The sequence below is a fragment of the Buceros rhinoceros genome, unplaced genomic scaffold (genome assembly GCF_000710305.1).
Source record: "Buceros rhinoceros silvestris isolate BGI_N320 unplaced genomic scaffold, ASM71030v1 scaffold6564, whole genome shotgun sequence".
In the NCBI taxonomy this organism is placed as follows: domain Eukaryota; kingdom Metazoa; phylum Chordata; class Aves; order Bucerotiformes; family Bucerotidae; genus Buceros; species Buceros rhinoceros.
This window is the reverse complement of record NW_010406381.1, coordinates 7,700-29,079: the sequence shown is the minus strand read 5'-3', so window position 1 is coordinate 29,079 and position 21,380 is coordinate 7,700. Positions and strand designations below refer to the sequence as shown.

The 21,380-nt window shown below is 39.6% G+C and overlaps 2 protein-coding genes across 2 annotated transcripts in view; both read right to left on the bottom strand.

The window, feature by feature from the left end:
• Nucleotides 1-6,429: 6,429 nt before the first annotated feature.
• Nucleotides 6,430-12,816, bottom strand: LSMEM1 (leucine-rich single-pass membrane protein 1). Its single transcript, XM_010134059.1, has 3 exons — nt 12,690-12,816; nt 8,383-8,520; nt 6,430-6,638 (listed from the first exon to the last, which is right to left on the bottom strand). The coding sequence occupies exons 1-3, from the start codon at nt 12,814-12,816 to the stop codon at nt 6,430-6,432; spliced, it is 474 nt and encodes a 157-aa protein (XP_010132361.1).
• A 4,439-nt stretch (nt 12,817-17,255) lies between these two features.
• The window catches only part of IFRD1 (interferon-related developmental regulator 1), a 10,202-nt gene continuing 6,077 nt past the window's right edge, over nt 17,256-21,380 (bottom strand). Inside the window, exons 8-11 of the mRNA XM_010134057.1 lie at nt 21,174-21,308; nt 19,827-19,955; nt 18,726-18,821; nt 17,256-17,959 (exon numbers count right to left, since the gene is read on the bottom strand). Of these exons, the coding sequence (XP_010132359.1) occupies nt 17,870-17,959; nt 18,726-18,821; nt 19,827-19,955; nt 21,174-21,308 (450 nt within the window). The 3' untranslated portion in view covers nt 17,256-17,869. The remainder of the gene's footprint in view (nt 17,960-18,725; nt 18,822-19,826; nt 19,956-21,173; nt 21,309-21,380) is intronic.

The window sequence follows — 21,380 nt, the reverse complement described above, 5'->3', positions numbered from 1 at the left end:
CTGCTGCTCCCCTCTGCCGAGGGGCTTGAATAAAGCCCTTAAAGCACCCGCTTAGACTGGAGATAAATTCTTGGGGAATTCACAAAAACCTGAAGAGCTTTCAAATTCAGGGTGCTCCTTCCTCTTTTGTCTGCTCTTCTTGATGTCTGGTTCTGAGCAGCGTTCCTCGAGGATGAAGCCTTAATGATTCGGTCAGTGTTTATTTATAGATGCTGAATCTGTTCACGAGATTTCATTCACTCCCTGCATGCTTCATCGAGCTGACTCACTTGCCGAGGATAGCTAGGGATCCTCCTGCTGGGAGGATTTCTGTGGAGCGGAATATAATTCGAAACGGCCCTGAAACGGTGGCACCTCAGGGAGCTCTCTTTCAAAGTCATTCACTGATCATAACCACGTCAAGCAAGAAGAGCAACCCAAGAGTTGCTTCTGACTGAAGTAGCAGCTCAGGCCCACCGACCTGAACAGGCAAGTGTCTACAAGGAGCACTTCCAAGGAAACTTTCCTTCCACTCCCTGGTAGGTTGGTTGGCATTGTTTTTTAAAAAAACACTATACTTAAAATTCTATTAAAAATAGTGTCATTATATTCTGTGTTTGTTATTATTGGTTTATAGGTAGCAAACTTTCCCTCCATTATCTAGTTACTTAAGCTTGCTCCAGGATGTGAGGCCAACCAGTCACTGATGGTACACAAAAAGGACTAGAATCCATGTCATGCCTTTGGTTGAAAAATAAATAAAAATATTGTTATCACCTACATATCCACCCATATGATTCTGAGTACTCAGGGAGAAGTCTTCTGAAGGCTCAGTGTGCCTTTCAGAAAAAAAACCTCAGGCAGTATTGGAAGCTGATGAGCTTTCACAAAGGGTGTCCATGAGTTTCAACATTTCGTGTCACCTTGTAGACAAGCACTGTTTTCCAAAGTCAGTTTTGTGGTGAAGAAGATATTAAGATTAAATGAGCAGTGCAGAACTCGAAAAGCAAACCCGTAATTATTAATAGATTTTTAAATTGGCAGGCAATCGATTTTTAAATTGTCCTTTCACCCTTGGGTGTAATGTGGTTTGCCTCACAGTGATAAATTAGCAGCAGCACTGTGCTGTGACTCTTTCTACTGGAAGGTTCTCATTACCATTCAGGGGTTTTGCTGGCTCATCAGTGAATCGTGGACAGCATTTTGATTGCTGACGTGTGGCCCAGAAACCAAAGAAAGGATAGGAAACCAGAGTCTATAAAAACCTTTGCTTGAATGCTGAGATTGATTGAGTTCTCAAATGAGACTAATCTCTTTGGCCGTGGTATTACTATCACTTATGTATCCCAGAGAAAGTGACAGCACATTCATCCCCTCAGTCCCTCTCTTTAAGTCTCAGTGTTCCTACTAATCTGTCAGGAAAACAAGAACAGTAACATGTAATGGACCAAATGTGCTTTTTTTCTTAACTGAGGAGAACAGTTCCCTTAATCCCAGTAGCACTGGGCTGCAATCGAAGGGTTTGATCCAACTTCCATTATTCACAAACATCTTTCAAGATAAATTACACTAGCAGCCCATAAGAAGATCAAGTTAATCATCTTCTTGGACAGATGACTTTCAGTTACTAATGAATAAAACATAAATCCAATTTTTAGTGGCTATTTGGCAGCTGTTTTATCTGGGTGTTGCTTAATCAGAGTTCTAATTAGAACTGGTTGCAGTTTTCTTTGTCAAAATAAACATTTTCAAAACACTAAAACTTTGTGGAGCACGTTGCTTTGTTTCCATTTCCAGTGGGGTAGGTTCTGAATCTCAGAGCAGAACTTCCAGTAAGACAGGCTGAAATGAATAAGAAAACTTGGGGGTTTGCATCTGAAAATGTGTATTTGCAGGCAATTTCATGTGTAATTTTACCAGATTATGCTCTGGTAGAATGAGTATGAACATTTCATCCTCAAAGACTTCAAAACCCCATGAAACACTGTGAAATAGTCACAGCACAGTGCTGCTGCTAATTTACCACTGTGAGGCAAAACACAGAATACACAAGAGTGTCTTGTTCTTCAGATAATTCCAGTTCTGACAATACTCGTTCTGCTTTGTTCAACATTGTTCCGCTGCTCGTTTTGCAAATGCCTTTACACCGCGTTTAGTGTTCCTGAACAGTTTGGATTGCGTGCCACACGCCACACATCACCTTCGAGAGCATGCAGTCTAGCAAAAATTGTGACAGTCCTTTTGCCATTCCTGGAATTTTCTCTTTTCCCAGATTCAGAGTATGCACATCATTTTGTATTTTACCCGTATGCAGCTTTGTATTGTCTCTAGTGAATGAAGCATGTGAACTGAACTCATACTAGAATTTAAGAATAAATGTTATATTAAAATCCCAAGTATCTCAGATGGTATAAAAAGCTTTTTTAAGAGGAAAATTGTCTTGCAGAGTTAGTATACTATAAAAAAACTGGAAAATGGAAAGGTAATAAACTATTTTTCATATTCACAAGCAATAGGTCAGGTAATAATGGGATTAAATTTCAGGAGGGAAAGTTTTAGTTAGACTTCAGGAAAAAGAATTAACTATGTGGTTAGTTAAGCACTGGAAGAGGAGAGTTGTGGAAGTCCCAACATTTAAATATTCTGGAATGTGAATGGACAAGTATCTGTCAGGAATGGTTCAAGTAAATCTGATGTTCCTTTGAGGTAAAGGGGTGTGTTTGATTGCCTTTCAAAACTCCCCTTTACTGTCTGTGCATCATTTTCTAATGAAGATGCCAAATGTCTGTGTTCATCTGACCTCTGACTGGTTCATAGACAGGTCTCTATGAACAATGTTTGGTCCTCAGTGCTTCCATGCTGCTTGTAGATATGGAGCTCTTGTTTCCTACTCGAGGAGCACAAGACTGAGTACAAGCTGGTGTTCTTATGGTTACATGACCCCAAGGAAGGCAAGCAAATGCCTGCACTAGCTAACCCTCTTCTATTACTGTATAGTCTCTCCACATGTAATTTCCCATCGTCAGATTCAGCCTGATGGTTTTGGGTTAGCAAGAACACAGACTCTTGTGGATACCTGGAACAAAGACGTGAATTTCTCAGCAAGCTAACCTGGGGAAGAAGGTATTTTGTCTACTGATACTACCTAACCACCTAAAGATTCAGCCAGCACTTCAGGGACTGGAACCATGATGCCTTTGATGGAAGCTGAAGATAATTTCTTGGTTAAATCTCTCAAGTATTTCTTCTGGCTTATCAGTGTCCTTCTGGTATTGTCTGGGTTCATTTAGAAGAAAATTTCCTGAAGTCGTCATTTCAGTAATGATAATAGTTGCAGCTGTTGAGAGAGATGAGAGTCAGTGGCCTGTTCTGTCTGAACCCTTTGTACATTATTTTTATTTACAGTAGACTCAGAGAAATACTGAAAGGCAAATTACTTTGGATAGCTATCTCTATAGCCTATACCAGAAAATACAGCAAATAGGAGAAAAAGGAAAGAAGCGGTTCTGCTGAGGGGAATGGTTGTTACTGCTGTAAGATGGAGCTATTACTGTCAGATCACCTTCCTCTTGTTCTTTGTCATAATACCTGACATTGCAAAAGCTCCTGAGCTGTGCTGCCTTACAAGAACAGAGATCTTACCCGTGTCTGCAGGAGGCATTGTAACATCCACATACAGCACAGTGGTTATGCCATATGCAGTTGGAGCTTGGAGTTTGCTAGTCACTTTGCTGTTTATTCAAGATGAGGATTATGGAGTTCTGGAATGAGCTGGAATTCACCTCAGGGTCAAATTTGTAGAAGATTTGAAGAGTCAAATATTGGTTTGTTTGGGACTGCTTCACTGTCAGTAGATTAGACAGAAGGAGCTGCTACTTGCTTCTGTTTAGGCGATTGCTCCAGAAAGTGTTGGTGGAGTGATTGTGGTGCTCTGCTGTCAAAGCAGACCTCTTGGTGCTTGCTTTGGTCTCATATGGAAGCAGCTCTAACTGTAAATGGACATTGGTAACTTGAGCTGAGAAGCCATAAGCAGCCACTTGCAGTGCCACCTTATGTCTCCCTTGCACGCAAGTGGCTCCAACAACAGGTATGTTTCAGCAGTGTTAACAGGATGAGCCTGAGGAGTTCCTTGGACCTTTCATATTTTCCAGTCACTGAATTTATTCCCTGATCACTGCAAGTGAAGAAACAAATATGAAAAGGGTGATTTGGGGCCTCAGTCCTGTGTGATAATGAGCACGCCTGCACATTGTTATGTCCCAGCTGGTTCTAAGTCTGTGGCAGTTGAAGGCACTCAGCAGCTTGCAGGATCAAACCATGAAGTGAAAAATAACCCCAACACTTCTAATCACTAAGAGACAGGAAAAGTATGTAGACAGGATGTATTATGAGTACTGATTGAATAACTAGATTAAGAGTAATTGAGGACAAGATCAGGGAGATGAGGAAGCTTTCATTTCTTTGGGGACTGTTGCTGTAGTACAGATTTTATTTACAGTCTCCAGCCAGAAAAAAAAAAATCTATTAACTATTGGCATAATTTTCCAGTGGACTACAGACTGCTCTGATAGCTGCAATTGCAACGAAGGATGTGACAAATCCACACATTTGAGATGCACTGAATGCCAAATACTAGAGTTGTTTCTCCCTGACTAACAAGTATAGATGTGTGTGAGTGCAAGACAGGAGCTCGAAAGCAGCTACGGCAGCTACAAGATGAGTGGGAGAGATGCAAACTTAGTACTGTCACTAAAAAGCAGCTGACAGTTCAGAGAAGAACCGGGAAACAACACTGCAAGTGTCATGTTTTTAGTCTTATAATACTTTTTGTTTCATCATTTAACAGCATTCACAGAAAAACATTTTGGTTGGGCTTTTAGGATTTCTTTCCTTACAACTTACTCTACACTTCTATCATTCTCTGTTAGCTGTATTGAAGTCATCTTTCTAACAACTGCTTATGATATCAGAAGAGATAATATCAACTGCAGCTGGGAATTAACAGCGAAAGTAATAAACTCCTAAGACTAAACCTCATAGTTTTCATGTGAATGACTTGACAGTAATGCATCAGGAAAAGAAAAATCAAAAAATAGAAAGAAGATGATGTAAAACACAGGTGTAAAGCAAAGCACTCCTAATAGCAGGAATAGAATTGGTGGGCAAACCCAAGTAGAGCGATACCAAATCCTAGATCCAAGAACTAGGTCCAGTTCTTCACTCAGTTGTAGACAATGAAACAGTCATCACAGAAAGGACTATCATTCATTCTGGAAAAGGAGACTGCAATGCAAGGTGTTGACTTCGGTGACTTTTTTGTAAAACTGTCCAGAAGAGATAATAAAGCATTAGATGAGAAAGAGAACTCGAAGTAGAAGAGATGCTGGACATACTCCGTAGTGTCAGCTGCCATTGCACTGGCTTGAATAACCAATTTATTTATTGAAATGGAGGTGGCTTCTTAATGTATGTACCAGTGGAAGTTTCTGGATACTCAAATTACAAAGCTACCCACCAGTCCCTTATGTGATCACACTTTTGGGTGTCTTTCTCCAACCTGTGTAAAGTCAGAGTGAGAAAGTGTTGGCTCCTGCTTCCACCCTCTGAGGTACCGCTCCATTTTAAAAACATGAAGGTTCAGACCAGGTTTTGCCTGGCCTTTCTCCAGTAGTGGCCAACAGCAACTAAGGGAAGAGTATAAGAAGATGTAGTATTTTCCCCACATCACTTTATAAAAACACTTGGACGTCACCCAGAAACTGCCCGCAGTACTGAGTAGAGCATCCTGGCATTTGCAACGAGATGGGTATTATCAGACTGGGTTCTCTAAACCCAACCATTTCCCATGTGAGACGATATGACACCCATTTTTAGTCAATGCAAATTTGGGCTGAATATGGCACGTTATGAAAGGGTTTGTTTTTATTCAAGTTTATTTATTCACAAAAGGAGTAGTAAGTCAGTCTATTTAGTTGCACAGAAAGGAAAACCACCCAACTCCGTGGCAGAATTTGATTTATTTGTAAGTTATGGGGTCTGAAGTTATCCTTAAATACAAGTAATAGAGAAGCAAACACAAAACTTGTTCCAAAGAAACAGGAGAATGACTAAGTGAACAAGGTCATGCTGGAATCACATGAATAAAAATCACTACTTTCTGCAACCATTCACTTACATTTAAAGTAAAACTAAGCCCTCAGCCCTGCAATTTACAATGCACAGAGAATCTGGAACTCTGGCCCAAAATTGTTGACAATCCATTGTTTATTGTAAATCACATAGACTTAGTTTTCAAGATCTATGTTCACATAAAACATGATAAAATATTATTTTCTAATATTTTTCATTCAGTTGGCTTTTCCAATACTCCTGTGACCATATCAGAATGTTTAAGTAGCTTGTGAAAATAGCTGAGTACATAAACACACTGAATTTCATTCCAAAGAAGATCTATTCTCCAGGAACTTTCAGCTCAGCATGGGTAAAGAGGTAATCGTGAAGATCAGGAGACTGTGTGAAGAGGTATCTCCCCTTTTCCTTATTTCTTGATTGATTTAGATGCTTTAATATCATATTCTGCATCTTCTTAAGTTCTTCTATGCTCTTCTTTTCAGATATTAGTCTGCTTGATATTTGGTCCAACCTGTTTCTTGTTTGAACTTGAAAAAGAAAATGTACTGTATTAAATTGGTAACATTCAAGTCAAAAGCATTACTACCCCCTCTTGCATTCCTGTGGGAGCTTGTAGGGAATTATGATGAGTACTAATATTAAACAAGAGAAGAACTGCAGAACCTAAAGGTAAGAAGTTTTTGCATCTGGTGGAGTTACCTGCTCACTACATTCTTAATTCCTTAACTGCTGTTTTACTTCATTTAGTGCAGTGTAGTAAAATCAAATATGGCTCAGACAAATTTTGCAGTCTTCAGGAGTGTATCCATTCCATTAGTGTCCACAGGAAAATGTCTTATTCAGGGGCTCAAAGATGCTATTTCTGGGCAGTATGTACCTGTATTTTTCTAAAAGTACAACTACTGAAACACACAGCAGACTACAACCACATCACTGGCTTTCCTCAAGCATTCAGATTAAAATAAAATTCTTGAAATACTGGCATTTGGAGGCCAGTTTCCTCTAGAATACCAATACGCAGTATCTGTCATGTACATTTTTGCAGCTATTTTTTATTTTGGCCTTCTGAAATTAACAAAATTTACACATGGGTTTTGAGGGTTATGTCTATTAGTGCCGATGCTAAATGAATCTGTGTCTATGGACTGCAAACATCTCAGATCATGCTTGTAATGTAATCTGAAACACTGCTGGAAAACAGTTTTGAAAACCACAGGCCTCCACCAACCCGAGCCCAAGCAAACTCATTTAATCTCTGTAAGCAGCCTTTTCACTGTTTATCATTTTTCCACTAGAGGGGCACATTACTCATTTTTCTGTACCAGACCTCTACTTTTAGCTGATGTCCATTAAATAAATCTGAGATTCGAGTATGAGATATTTTAATTAGTGTTTTGCAGTCACGACCTCTTGTCTGATATACTGTTTTATGTGTGCTTGTGAGCAAATTCGGTCAAAGGTTAGCATTTCCTGTTCAAAAAGCAAAATGAGGATCTTTGCTGTGCTCCAGGGAATTCCCTGCTATAGGATAAAAGAAATCTTGATTTCATATGGATTCCAATGCATTCAAAACGGACTTGTAAGTTAAACGAATTCACCTCTTATTCTCTTCAATACCGTTGGCCCAGAAATCCTCAAGATGGCAAGGGCTCCATAAACCAAAGTCATCTGTAGCCGTGTGTTTAGCTAAGCCACCCCAACCAGTCCAGCTGAAGCTGAACACTAATTATGTCTACAGACTCAATGCTATTGCCAATTTTGATGTATCTTATCTAATTTTTTGTTTCTTTAGTTCGAGGTTTTCTTAGTTCCAAACCAATTCCCATTCAGTACGTAGCAGGCAACCTTCAGGTCACCTAATTTAAGTGTTAGCCTGGGTGTAATTCCAGATTCAGTGGAATGACACCAATGCGGAGTTTTATCTGGAAAGGAATGGAAGGCACATTGTCAAAGTATCTCACTGCCGTACAGTCATCTTTAAAATTTTATTTAATTTACAGTCAGCATTTTTATCAACATGGTATAACCATGCTGAGCTAAATTCTTTACAGCTGTTCAAGCTCACAAAACCTTTGCACTGAGATCAAAATTGTGCCTTTTAGCTCAGAGAGTAGAGGCCTGTGTTTTGCACCCAGCACCGAGACTCGCTGCCCATAACCAGCCAAAGCCTTTGCCCATGCAAATGCAGCAGTAGCATGTTATGATAACTTCAGCAAAGTTCTTCTTCCAAGTGGCCCTGCTTTTTTAAGAGCCATGCTTTGGTTTACTTACTTATTAAGAAAATTACGAATGAAACAAGTGCCAAACTGACGATCAAAGTAAGAATAAAGGTGACGAAGAACAAACACTGGTTTCTTATGTTAGTCCCTGCTGTGTTTTCTCCAGTACCATCAGCGTTCTCTTCCTCATCTGTTATGAGATGACAAATCATTTGATGATGAAGTTTGTTAAAGTTGATTAGGATAAACATGATAGAATGTTCTTGGCTTCATGAAATGATGCAGAATACATCATAATTTTGGCCAACAGATAGTGCACGAAAGGGAAGAAACCAACTTTATGAGCTCAGCTTGAATTTGGAAGTATAAAAACAAGTATATCTGTTACAGTTGTTGGAACATATTCAACAAAAATGTTTCTGTTGTTGAAACACAGTCTTTTTTTGAAGTTGACCTGTTTCACAGTTCAGAGTTTTGCAAGTCAGTTTTTACATGTACAGTGGTTGCAGTGAAGTTTTCATTGGAAGGCTTTCTAAAAACCTAAACAGGCCCAATGTTTTCAAAAGAAGAGAGAGAAAAATTCATGTTGAAAATTGAGGTATACAATCATCCTATACATGACCCGGCAACGTGCGTTTGCAGTCCAGAAAGCCAACCGTATCCAGGGCTGCATCAAAAGAAGTGTCACCAGCAGGTGGAGAGAGGTAGTTCTCCACCTTTACTCTGCTCTTATGAGTCCTCACCTGGAGTGCTGTGTTCAGCTCTGGGGCCTCCAGCATAAGAAGGACATGGACCTGTTGGAAAGAGTCCAGAGGAGGGCCATGAAGATGATCTGGGGCTGGGGCACCTCCCTGATAAGGACAGGCTGAAAGAGTTCAGCCTGGAGAAGAGAAGACTATGGAGAGTTTATAGCATCCTTCCAGAAATTATAAGGGGCCTACAGGAAAGCCAGAAAGAGAATTTTACAAGGGCATGTAGTGATAGGAAAAGCGGTAATGGCTTTAAACTGAAAGAGGGTAGATTTATATTAGAAATAAGGCAGAAATTATTCACTATGAGGGTGATGAGGCACTAGAACAGATTGCCCAGAGAAGCTGTGGATGCCCCCACCTTGAAAGTGTTCAAGGTCAGGTTGGATGGGGCTTCGAGCAACCTGGTCTGTTGGAAAGTGTCCTTGCCTGTGGCAGGAGTGTTAGCACTAGGTGATCTTTAAGGTCCCTTCCAACACAAATAGCCTGGAGAAGAGAAGACTATGGAGAGTTTATAGCATCCTTCCAGAAATTATAAGGGGCCTACAGGAAAGCCAGAAAGAGAATTTTACAAGGGCATGTAGTGACAGGAAAAGCGGTAATGGCTTTAAACTGAAAGAGGGTAGATTTATATTAGAAATAAGGCAGAAATTATTCACTATGAGGGTGATGAGGCACTAGAACAGATTGCCCAGAGAAGCTGTGGATGCCCCCACCTTGAAAGTGTTCAAGGTCAGGTTGGATGGGGCTTCGAGCAACCTGGTCTGTTGGAAAGTGTCCTTGCCTGTGGCAGGAGTGTTAGCACTAGGTGATCTTTAAGGTCCCTTCCAACACAAATCATTCTATGATTCTGTGATTCTATGATTCATCCTTAGAGTTCCTTCTTTTTCTCTTTGACAATAGAAGTGTCCCTGGGATGATTAATTTCCCAAATTAAGCAGCTCAGTTAAGCTCCTGATGTTGGACAGCATGAACGTAGGTCTTGACTTTTTATCTTAAAACAAATGTTTTCTGTATTATTCTTCTTTAGGTTTTGTTGGTTTCATTCCAGTAAAAACTCAGGTACATATCCTCCCAAATTGTCAAAAATGGAGCAGATTCTCACAGGGACTACGTATGTTGAGAGGAAAAAGGAACAAGTAGTTGCAGTACTGCCCTCAAATCAGTGTGGCCAGCTGGTTTATTTCTTTTTAAATAATGTGTTACTTATAGGGGAAGTTAGTACTTTAACTGCTCACTAAGGTTTGGTTTTATGTTTGGGGGGAACGGGGAGCTAACGCAATTTCATTTTGGTGTCAGTCTCATACGGACTAATATTGTATGCAAAGTACTATAATTTCTCCTTCTGTAATTGCTGTCTTGGCATTCTGAAAGGAAAAGCGGCATGTGTATCTGTGAAAAATATCTTTCTAGATGATTTCTATCTGTGAAAAATATCTTGTTTTAGCTGGTAGAAATCACTGAGGTGATTTGCAACTAAGCCTATGTGGTGATAAAAGTGTGGGGAAGCTACATATGCCATTACGACACTTTAATAATGAACCAACCCAAGGCTGAGCAACTCACGGAGCTTGCAGGAAATCCCTGGGAATATATCTGCTTTTCTCTATTGCATTTAACATGATAGTGGCTGTGGGTAAGCTGAAACCTTTTAATATTAAGGGTTTGGGGGGTTATTTTTATTCCCTTACCATTCGTAACAAATGCATCATATACTAAGTGCCTGAACAATATTGCTTTCTCATCAGAATAATAGGGTTGGGAAGGTCCTGCTACTGCTGTCTCTCAAGAATACTAAGATATCAATAGAGGTCTCAAAAGTAGTCTGGGCTTGCTCTGCCTAATGAATGCTTCCTACTATTTCAGCTGGCTGAACGTGCCAGGCTGCAGTGTTGTAAGGAATCAGTGGACAGATATTCTTGCCAAAGAGCGAACAGTGGGACTGTTTGATCATCTCAAACATAAAGAAATTGCTGCATGGTTGCCACCAAAGCAATCAAAAGGTATATACATTTTAAATAGCTTTTAACGTCATGGCTGGTGTGTTTGATTACACCAGGTCATGTTAAGCTACTGAACAAAGGGGTTGCTGTGTACTGTAACATTCTTGAAACATCGTTTTTAAAGTGAATTTGGCATCTGCTATACTACTAATAGATCATTCGTAAGACTTTAGCATTTACCAGAAATTGAAAAATACTCACTGATTTTCTGTCAAGTAAACCAGAACTTTTTGCTACTAAATAAAGCAGCTAAGGACTGAAAAATTCCTTTTATGTATTTAACTGATGGCATGAGAAAACTACAGAATCTCCAAGTAGTTTGGGTTTTTTTAAAAAAGAGAATATTAAAAAGAATAATCCTAAAAGGAGCCAAATCACTTTACAAATTGATGCATAAAATAGCTATTAAGCTACATATTTATGTCTGAAATGTACGGAGGAGCATGCACATGGTTATTCTACAAAACTATATATGATTCCACAGAACCCTCATTATTTACCTGGAAAGTAAACAATACAATACAAATAATATAATAAAAAAATACAATAAAAATTACAAAAGCAAGCAAGACAGTCACTCTGTCAAAGTGTTTCTTTGACATTAAAACTGATTTATCCCATTGCCTCATTTTGTACTTGTAGAAGTGACGGTATCAAGATAATCTACAAATGCAAATAAAGTAGCTTATGTCTAACGTCTTTGTATTAAATATAGAAAACAGCACCATTCCAGACAGTTGCATTAGGAAAGGTTAGGAGACTGAGAAACACAAGTAATGGAAAGGCATTTAAGTCCTGTAAGTAGAAGCAAGATTAAGTGATGGCTGTTTGAAACTCATTTAAACATAACTGTTCTATAGATTTTCTTCAGTCAAATTTGCTTTTATAGTAAGGGAAATAAAAGGAGATTCAAATATTGTTAAGTGGAACACTGCTGAAAAACTCCACATTTTAAGATGTTTTTGGGTCACCAAGAACTCAGATATATTGTAGCTATCACCAGCTCAAACCAGGACACTGGGTAAAAATATTCTCATTGCCATGAGAAATCAAAGATAAAAACCCTGTAAAACAGGTAGAAGTGTGTGAGTCCATATCTGAAACTGTAAGTAAAGAGTCTGCAAATTAAAATGGTTAAAAGTCTAATGAGATATTTCAGATAACTGGTTCAAGTCTTTAGGAGATGTGTCTTAAAAGAATGTACAGAAATTCTCTGGTGTTTCTGTTGCCACGTGTGAATTTTAGGGCTTGTGAAGAGTTACCCTGTTATTTATGTAGTAGGTGTATATTGGGTATTACTAGAGACATTATCCTCACAAATCCCAGTGGAAAGGGAAGTTCAGGCTTGACAGTGAATTGCTAGCCAAATGCAAGGATTTTTCAATCCTTGAAATACTCAGCAGGATCAGCTAAACCATTAAACTGTTCTGTGTAAACTACATAATTTTCAACCTTTTTCATGTATTTTTCAGTACAGAGCTTGATATATACATATTGGCCTATTGGGCTGTTGACACCAGTGATACACAACGTGGTCAGCCTTTTCAAACGTCATAACTATTTCTTTATAGCCTGTTGTACCTACAGGCATCACCTACCATACGTACCTAGTGCATGTTGGGATCCAACTGGACAAACATTTAGTTTGTTTAGGTTGTTTAAGGAATCAACTACATAAAGTTTTCCTTCTTGGTGAGTACCAGGCAGGTTAATTTCCAAGGAAGGCCTCTCCATTGTATCTAAAAGAAACAACAATTAAAAAGGTAAATTACAGTATAGATATGGGAAATAACAGGTTACAGTTGGAGTCATGTTCTGAGAAAATGCTGAACAGCCTTCACAACCCTTAAAATGAGGGGATTTGAGGGACCAGCACACTTACTAGATCTTAGAGGCAAGGGTAACTCAGTGCATAAGGACTTGTTTTTTCTTCGAGGTCTTTGATGAGTATCATTTCGTTTCTACTTTGTGTTTGAGCACTTGATACTTACACACACTTGTACATCTATTTGTGTGTGGAGAAAGAGAAAAATCTATTTGACTGGCTCCAGCATTGATTTGAATGTTAGTTATTTGGTTGTATAACCCTTTTGTTTTGGTGGGTGCTTGGTAAGATGATGGATGATACCCTGATTGCAGTGAAATCCAAACCTTCACTAACACTGCCAGGAAGGATGTCACTCAGGTCCGGTGCTTTCAGCTGAGGTAACTCAGAGATAACACAGAGGAAGCAGGAACAGGTGTATAGGAGATAAGCAGCAAGAACAGGGGCCTGCTTATGCACCTTGGAATATCCCTGTGAAGTTATTATTTGTGAAAAACAGAGCAAAATACAGTCTCCTGATGTGGTTCTACTTCACATAGATGCTAGTTTTTGACAAATGAAAGCCTGATGGCAAAGCCTTTACTCCACACTAACACATTCCTTGCCTTAAAAAAAGCACTGTATGGGGCCCAAATCGGCAAACAGATAGGTCTTTTTGACCTGGCAGTCTAAAGGTACCTTCCCTTGCTTGTGAATGTGAGAGCGAAGCTCATAGAGATTAGTTTAGACTTGTAGTCAAATATGTTTTACCCATTTAGTATTTTATCAAAGCTCCCAACTTCAATTTTACCCACCAAACGTAACTCATCACTTCATGGGATGCGAACCTCCTGTTGATGGAGGGTATTGAGCACCTAAGGGTGATTTCTGAGTCCTAACTGGGTTGAAATGCCCTCTTGACATGCATCTTCCTCTCTCTCTCCAAGCAATGGAGAACACAGTGTGACCAGATTCCCAATCTAGCACTTGAAAGCCTAAAGCTTGAGGAATACAGGCCCTAGTGTTTACAGAAAAGATCTGCTCTCACCCTCATCAAACCAGAGGCAGTAGATTGTCATAAATTCCCCTGAATCTGAGCACACAGCCAAGTAAACATTCACTGAGCCTCAGTAAGTCTGAAGACTTACGTGCTTCAATCTCCCCTGACAGTGGGGCTTGTTCGGCTGGTGGGGATCGATGGGCCCACAGGTGCACTTTTAGATTCATATTTAATAGTGTAAGGAAAGATTATGGCTTGGTTTTTTAGCTGTTCTGAATTGTTGCTGCAAAATGCAAAGATGAGGTAAAAAAGCTGGCATAGCCATGCTTACCCTTACCAAGTGTATGCTTTTTGGGTGAGCAGCAGTAATTTCAGGACAGATGGCTGCGTCCGCTGTCCATCCCCTAAAATGCATCGCGGTGCCAGGCAGCACAGTCTGCATGTGAGCCACGTCTCCACCAGCGCTGGCGCTGCTCTCTCCCCACAAGCACACCCCTGGCCAACTGCCATCGTTACAGAGCCCTGAGTTTCAACACCGGCGTGCTTCAAGTCACTCCCTCATGCGCAGAAGCTCCTGGTTATTTTTAGCTTCTGAAGAGCAGTTGTTTGTTGTGGTTATTTTGATTAGTACCTCCCTGCAACTCCAGGTAAGACTATTTGTCATAACCTGAGCTGTAATAAATGTGAGTACCTTTGATTCATTAATGTTATGAATTATATGTTTCTGCATTCATTATTAATTACTTAAAACCCATTTCCTCACTGCATATAACCACAGTGAAAATAACCAGTAGTAGTTCAACGAAGTCCATTTGTTTGATTGCGTTCACGTACCAAACAGAGGAGAGAAGATACAGACATCAGTGTCACTGGCCAAAACTGTCAATTCTTTTCCCAACACACCAGTCTAGACATTGGGGTTTGGGGAGTCACTCTGTCTTGTACTTATGCTTTGCTTAAAGACTCTTTTCCCCACATGACTTCAAAATTTCTTCTTAAGCTGTTCTGGTAAAACTACAACTTAGAATGAGAACACACCAAAAATTCTTAACAGAAAAAAGGAAATCAGGTCTAAAAGGAATTAAAAAGCAGAAGAATGAAACATTACTTACAACATAACTATGTTCAGGTAATGCCACTATGGAAGAGATCAGCCAGTCAAAATCACCCGAAGAAAACTTGTTCTGCTGCTCCTCTCTCTACTTTTAGATCCATAGGAACCTGTCAGCTCCTGCAGGACCCATGAAGGCAGCTACGAAACAGACTGTCCCGTTCAATCTATATTTAGAATTCATCTTGGCTAAGTATACTGACTTCACAATATTGATCTCTTTAAAAAGAAATCAGCACAAATACAGCTCTTTTTTATCACATTGGAATCGTTACAGTAATATCCTACCATGGAGAATGAGGTTTGTTACTGATGATCGATGCTTCACTAATCTTTTTGTTTATTATGCCTTTTTGAAGCTCATTTTCTATGCAGAACAGTCGTATCTACAACACTGTAGCAATGAGCAACCAGTTTGCTATGCAGAAGAGTCCTGCCTACAATACTGCAGTCATGAGTACTTGAAAAGCATAGACTGGAAAAAACAGGTTATTTTCCTCCTTCTCCCACACACCATATAAATTCAAGTTGGACACTATTATGGGATGGACTAATTTGTACAGCATCCTTAGTTGTTTAAAAAAATAAATTCTGACAAACTGTTTGAGACCATTAGTAACTGCTCCTTCCCAGACAGTTCTTTTGATCACTCGGATTTTTTCTTGCTGACGGTGCAGAACAAGTTACAGCACACGGTAAGGACAGGCAGCTGACACTTACACAAAGGGACACCAAAACAAATCCTTTCTGAAGCCATTCTAGATGTCCAGAGTTTTGAAACACTTTACACTGACAGTAAAGAGATTTTTCTTTCAGGAAACAGTATAGAGGATACATCTTCTGTCTCATAGTTCCCACCCCAAGCTGACAAGCTCTGCTGCTGCCCACTCTTGAGTAGCTGGGCCAGTAACAGATCTAAAAAGCTTGCTCCCTTTCTGCAGGGGTCTCCTAGAAGTCCTCCCTCCAAACAAGGATGTGCAAAGCCAGAAAAAAAAATCTCACCTCCATCGCTGAATGGTTCCTGACACCGTTCTAATTGAAAGCTGAGGACGCAGGCCTCTCCAGTTCCAAGCCTGAAAGGGTCTACAAACCTATCAGATCTCTGCAGGGCAGCAAAACAGCCTGTCACCCTTCACTCAGCCTTGGAAGCCATCCAGGTCTCTGTGGTTGGTGGCCACGGTGCAATGGGGTAAGGGGCAGCCACATGCTTGGCCACTCGCCAGGAGGTGCTCTGGAGAGCAGCTTTGCAAAATGCTGGCAGGACAGGAAGCTATCAAAATGGCTACTCTACACTAGCAAAGCATGCCTGGGGTGACCGCCCAGAAGCCACGGGAAGAGAGCAACAAGCCGTGCAAACGGTGCAGCTCAAGGGGCCCAGTCTCAGCCTGGGCAAACACAGGTAGCCAGTTTCACCTAGTTCACTAAGCAGTTTCTCCCCAACTTGTGTGACAAACACTGACAGCATGTCAGTAATAGCACAAATGTCAGTTGAAGGCCTTGCTGTGGTGTAAGCAGTTTCATAAGCCAAACAAGTTCTTATGTAAGGGATTATTTAAGAAAAAAATTGTAAATTAGAAGATACAACTGATTAGTATTTATGGGTTTTCTAGAATAGGTTCAGCTATAATCTGAAACTAAAAAAAAACCCCCCAAGCCCTAAACAAACAAACCACCCCACCCCAAACTTTCCCTTATCAGAGCAAGCAGAAGTTTCCAGGGTGTGGGTTTTCAGGGTTTTTTTTCTGGGTGTGAAGTTTACTTCCTCTGCTAATAACTTGACCTACAGTATTAAGAATGTTTATTCTAACAAGCACTTTATAGTTCTTCTCATTCAGAAGTTCCAGCTATGTAGGTTTTAGTGTCTTTATTACATAAAGCCCCCATCATCCCCAAGAAACAGTTCTGCTACCAGCACAGTTCAGGTTTGAGTCAAACTGAGGGTAGGGGAATAGTTTTCAACGTGGCAAAAACAGGGCAGCTGGAATGGTTCCTGCAAGATAAGGGACAAGGTGTTTTGCAGTACCAGAACTAGGAAACATTTGACCATTACAAAACCGCTGACAACAGCAGGCTGTTGTGCAGACCATATGTAAATAAGATGGACCTTCCACACACAGCAAGGTTAAGTTTCATGTAGCATCTGCTAAAGCATTAAGACTAACCCAACCATCTGCGAAACCCATTTGTTTCAACATTTACGTTTTTCTAGCATTTCAGATTTTCATTCATGCAGTAATCACTTCTACACAGAAATCAAGCAGTGAGAAACATCTTTATTCCAAAAATTAAATATCCAATTTCAGAACATGAGAATCTTCATTTTATGTTACATTGAGGCAAGTATTCGTATCAGTATTTACTTCACAAAGTGAAGGTAACTGAAGTTCGTAGTCCCCTTCAGGATGAAGTCATACTATGTAGACATTTCTTTGTCCAGCTTTCACTGAAGAGTTTTAAAAGTTACTAAAATAACTCCACACAAACAAGTTCATCTTTTCTTATCATGACATCCTTACCAAAACACTCAGTCAATTAATTCATTGAATTTACCTTTATACAAAGTAAGGAATCCAATCTGACACCCAATCAGCGTTTGACTACAGTTATCCCCCCCATTTAACAGTTCAGCAACAAATATTCACCTCTGGAGCAAGTTGCATCTAATGCAAGTGTTATAATGTACCCTGCGCTCCATCTTACATCAATCTACATACAGTGTATGTGCAACTAAGCTACAGTATGCACTATATTTACAGACTTTATACAACATCCCTGTTCACAAGTACAAACTGTGACTGCAGAAGTTAAAAAAAAATCATTTAAAGGTTACAAATTATTTTAACTATGAAAATTGAACCCCATGGAAAAAGATCTAGAAAAATTCCCCCACATCTGCTCTTTTATCACGACATTTACTTCTAGCCTTTGTCCGAGCCTTGAATGCTGCAGAGTTGTACAAGTGCTGCAAAATAAAAGGAAAAATTATCCACAGATTTTCAAAAGGCTTGTTCAGAGATTTTATGTTAAAAAACAGCTGGAAGTTATCATTTATTAATAAAATCTTTGAAGTAAACTGGTAAGCTTTCTGGTATTTATAGTTTCTTTCCATGACAGGCTGATTCATTTTAACATATAAACATTTAAAAGAAACTTAGACTGTGTAAGAAAGGCTGAGCTGGAAGCAATTCTGGAAGCTGGTCAGTCTTGAACATCAATACAGACACAACACAGATTAAGTTTGCCCTGATTACACTTGGTAGCAGAATTGTCCACCATTGTTTGGACATGTGATGAGTACATTCACAACTAAAAGAACAAAGTTATCCTCCTGCTGTCCATTTCACACTGGAGAGCTCAGGATCCTGTCTTTATAAAGGCTCAGTTTCTATGGTTTACTGCAGGTTCCTACCCCAAAAATCTACATCTCTCATAAGAGCCCAAGTTTTACATGCATGGAGCATGAATCTGGTACCAATCAGCAACCAAGTCAACCTTCAGACCCCCTTGGGAGAAAAGCAGTAGCAAACACATGCCCAGTGGAAATCTAAAATAAGAGCTCAAAGATGCATACAATCAAGGTTTGGTTTCGTTCGGGACAATATGGGGCACTGTTAGAACAAGTGACAAGTTTAAAGATGACACCTTCTAAAGTGCATGTTTGGAATACCATTTAATTCAGCAGAAATATATTTATGTATAAGAAAGCACATTACGGTGCAATAACCTACCCTTTCAAAACGGGGTATCTTCATTGTTTTAAGAGTTGCAGCATCTAGCATTACTGGTGGACCAAGCTCAAACACATTCCGAAGAAAGTCATTTGACTAAACAGGAAACACATCAAATGATCAGTTTCTCCTCTGACTACCATGCCTCCAAAGATGACTACTTAACAGTAGTCATCAAGTATTCTAGTAAGAAATAGCAGCAACTTGACACAAATCTTAGTATTTGCCATTAAGCCAAGGAACTCTTCTTCCTTTAATCACAGTAAGGCTATGAGGACAATTGTCCTCTGGAGAAGATAGAGGCAGCCCCCTCTCTCCCTCTCCCTTGATTTTTTTGTCCCACAAAATTAGACACTGTTTTGTTACATCCTCTACACAAGATTAGGCAGCTAGACACAGGTCTGTAGGGTTTCACAACACACCAGTTTAAAAAATATCTGGCTGTAAAAGTAGTATTTGAAAAATTGTAAAAAGTTGCTACATGCCTGGCCTCCCTCAGTCACCCAGAAATGCTACTGACACTGGACTGGAGATTTTAACCCCCTGATTACCACTGCAATTTGGGAGTGTATACGCCTAAGTAGAGTTCCTGCCTCTGCCGCATATCTGAACAGATGAATAATGAACAAGCAGGCCCTACGACAGAGGATTTATCCCTTCCCTTCACGAATGCTGTCATCACTGAACTGCAAATTGTGTTCATTATTTTTGACTAAAACTTTGCATTTCATTTAAAGGCTTGAACAGGAAGGGTGGAGGCATGTAGCTTTATAGCAGCCAGATGGCCACACCACTCTGCTGAAAGAGAGCATAAAGATTCAGGAATAACCCTGAAGCTACAAAGATACCCAGCTTGAATTTCTCACTTCTTGGAGAAGTCTAACTGCTAACTCAGCACACCCAGGCTGCAGCTCAGAGGCAGCTTCTCCAGACAGTTCTAGCTCACTGCAGTTCAGTTTGTAAGTGTTGCCTTTTAACACTTCTAATGCGAAGCCCATCCTTCCCCCAAGTTCTGCTCACGATTTTGTAACTCAGACTGAATTACTACAAAGAAGCCAGACAGGGAACAATAGTCTGAGCATGTATCAAACAGAAGCTCACCTGCAAATGGTATTGCATCCCGGACCCCAGAATCTCCTTGAAGGTATCATAAGTTTGTTTTTTAACCCAGCAGTCAATATACATGCGCTCAGGTCCAAACTTTACCATCTCTGTAGGAAAGTCACGCTCCTATCCAAAATTAAAGAGAGAGAATTTTATTTTAAACAGTCTTTTCTATTAGGAATTGTGTCTCTCTCGATGAATTTTATTAGTAAATTGGGGACAGCAAAACCTCCCAAATAATATAATACACATATACTAAAAATTGTATTTGTTGATAAACTGATGCACACCTGAAGTTAAATCTCATGTAAGACTGGAAGCTGATATTCTCCAAGTCAGAAAGCATTTTAAAAAAAGAACCAACCATTTAACTTTCATCTTTAAAATGACTTTAAGAATAGGACTTATCACCAGAAAAACCAGTTGAGTGCAAGAGTCACCTTTAAGTTAATTTGCAAGCCTCATTTAGTTCCCACCTTTCAAGCGCATCAAGCTACATTTGTCACAGTGGAATGTAACAAGTGCTAAAGCAAGTGACTCGCAGAATCTCAAAGGTCACTTCAAAGCTGCCTCCTTCATTTCCGAGATGTTAAACTGCTCTGTCAACTATTATTTATCTGGCTTTACCCATACAGCCATGTAAAAATTACCTGACAAGTAAAAAATCTAGTTTGAGAAGTGTAAAATAACAAATAATCTATTAAAGTGATAGAAGTTTGACATTTGTTTAAGAGGCTTTACTCAGAAGTTATGTCACTAACCAGGTATTTTTAGAGTCCTGTTTCGGGTATTGTTCTCAATCTGGATACAGAAAACCAGATGATTACAGCACAACGCTTAAGACAACAACTGCCCGCCATACATAAACACTTCTTTGGCCCCGGCAGAGGTGCCATTTGGAAATGTGCCAGACTACTAAGTTGCTTTTTGTTTATTGTGCACAGCAGTTTAGTAAGAGATTTTACAGTAAACCTTTTCACAATTCAGGACACTGATTTGGATGTCCTACAAAGAGTTTACAAAAAAAATCTGCTCATGGTATAAAATAAAAAGAATTTAGTATCTACACTGCAATGTTTAGCTTCTTTAAAGCAAAAAAACCTCCACTCTTCAATATGGAAGTCAAGTTTGGAGCAAAATAAACACAGTTTGTCCTTCTTTGTTCTACATCCCTAAAGAGCAGTTATACTTTCCACACACGATCAGAATCGGAAATCTCATTTACAGTAAGTTTCTCTTGTTGCTTTCACTGAAACAGTAATACTACTTAATAATGAAACTATAGTGGTTGAATTGTACACTACAGTTAGAATCCAGACATTCGAAGTAAGACAAAAGAATCACCTCAACAGCTCGTAGAACATCTCTGAAGACAGATCGCTGCTTTCTTTTATCTACTTTGGCTCGGTGCTTGTTCCCATCAGTAGCCAGAGCTCTTAGCTTCTCTGTTAGAAGTTCCATATCTTCATAAAAGAAATCCTAGTCCAGAAAAAAATATTTTTTTTTTTTTTTTTTTTTTTTTTTTTTTTGCCCCTACCTTTTTTTCCGCCA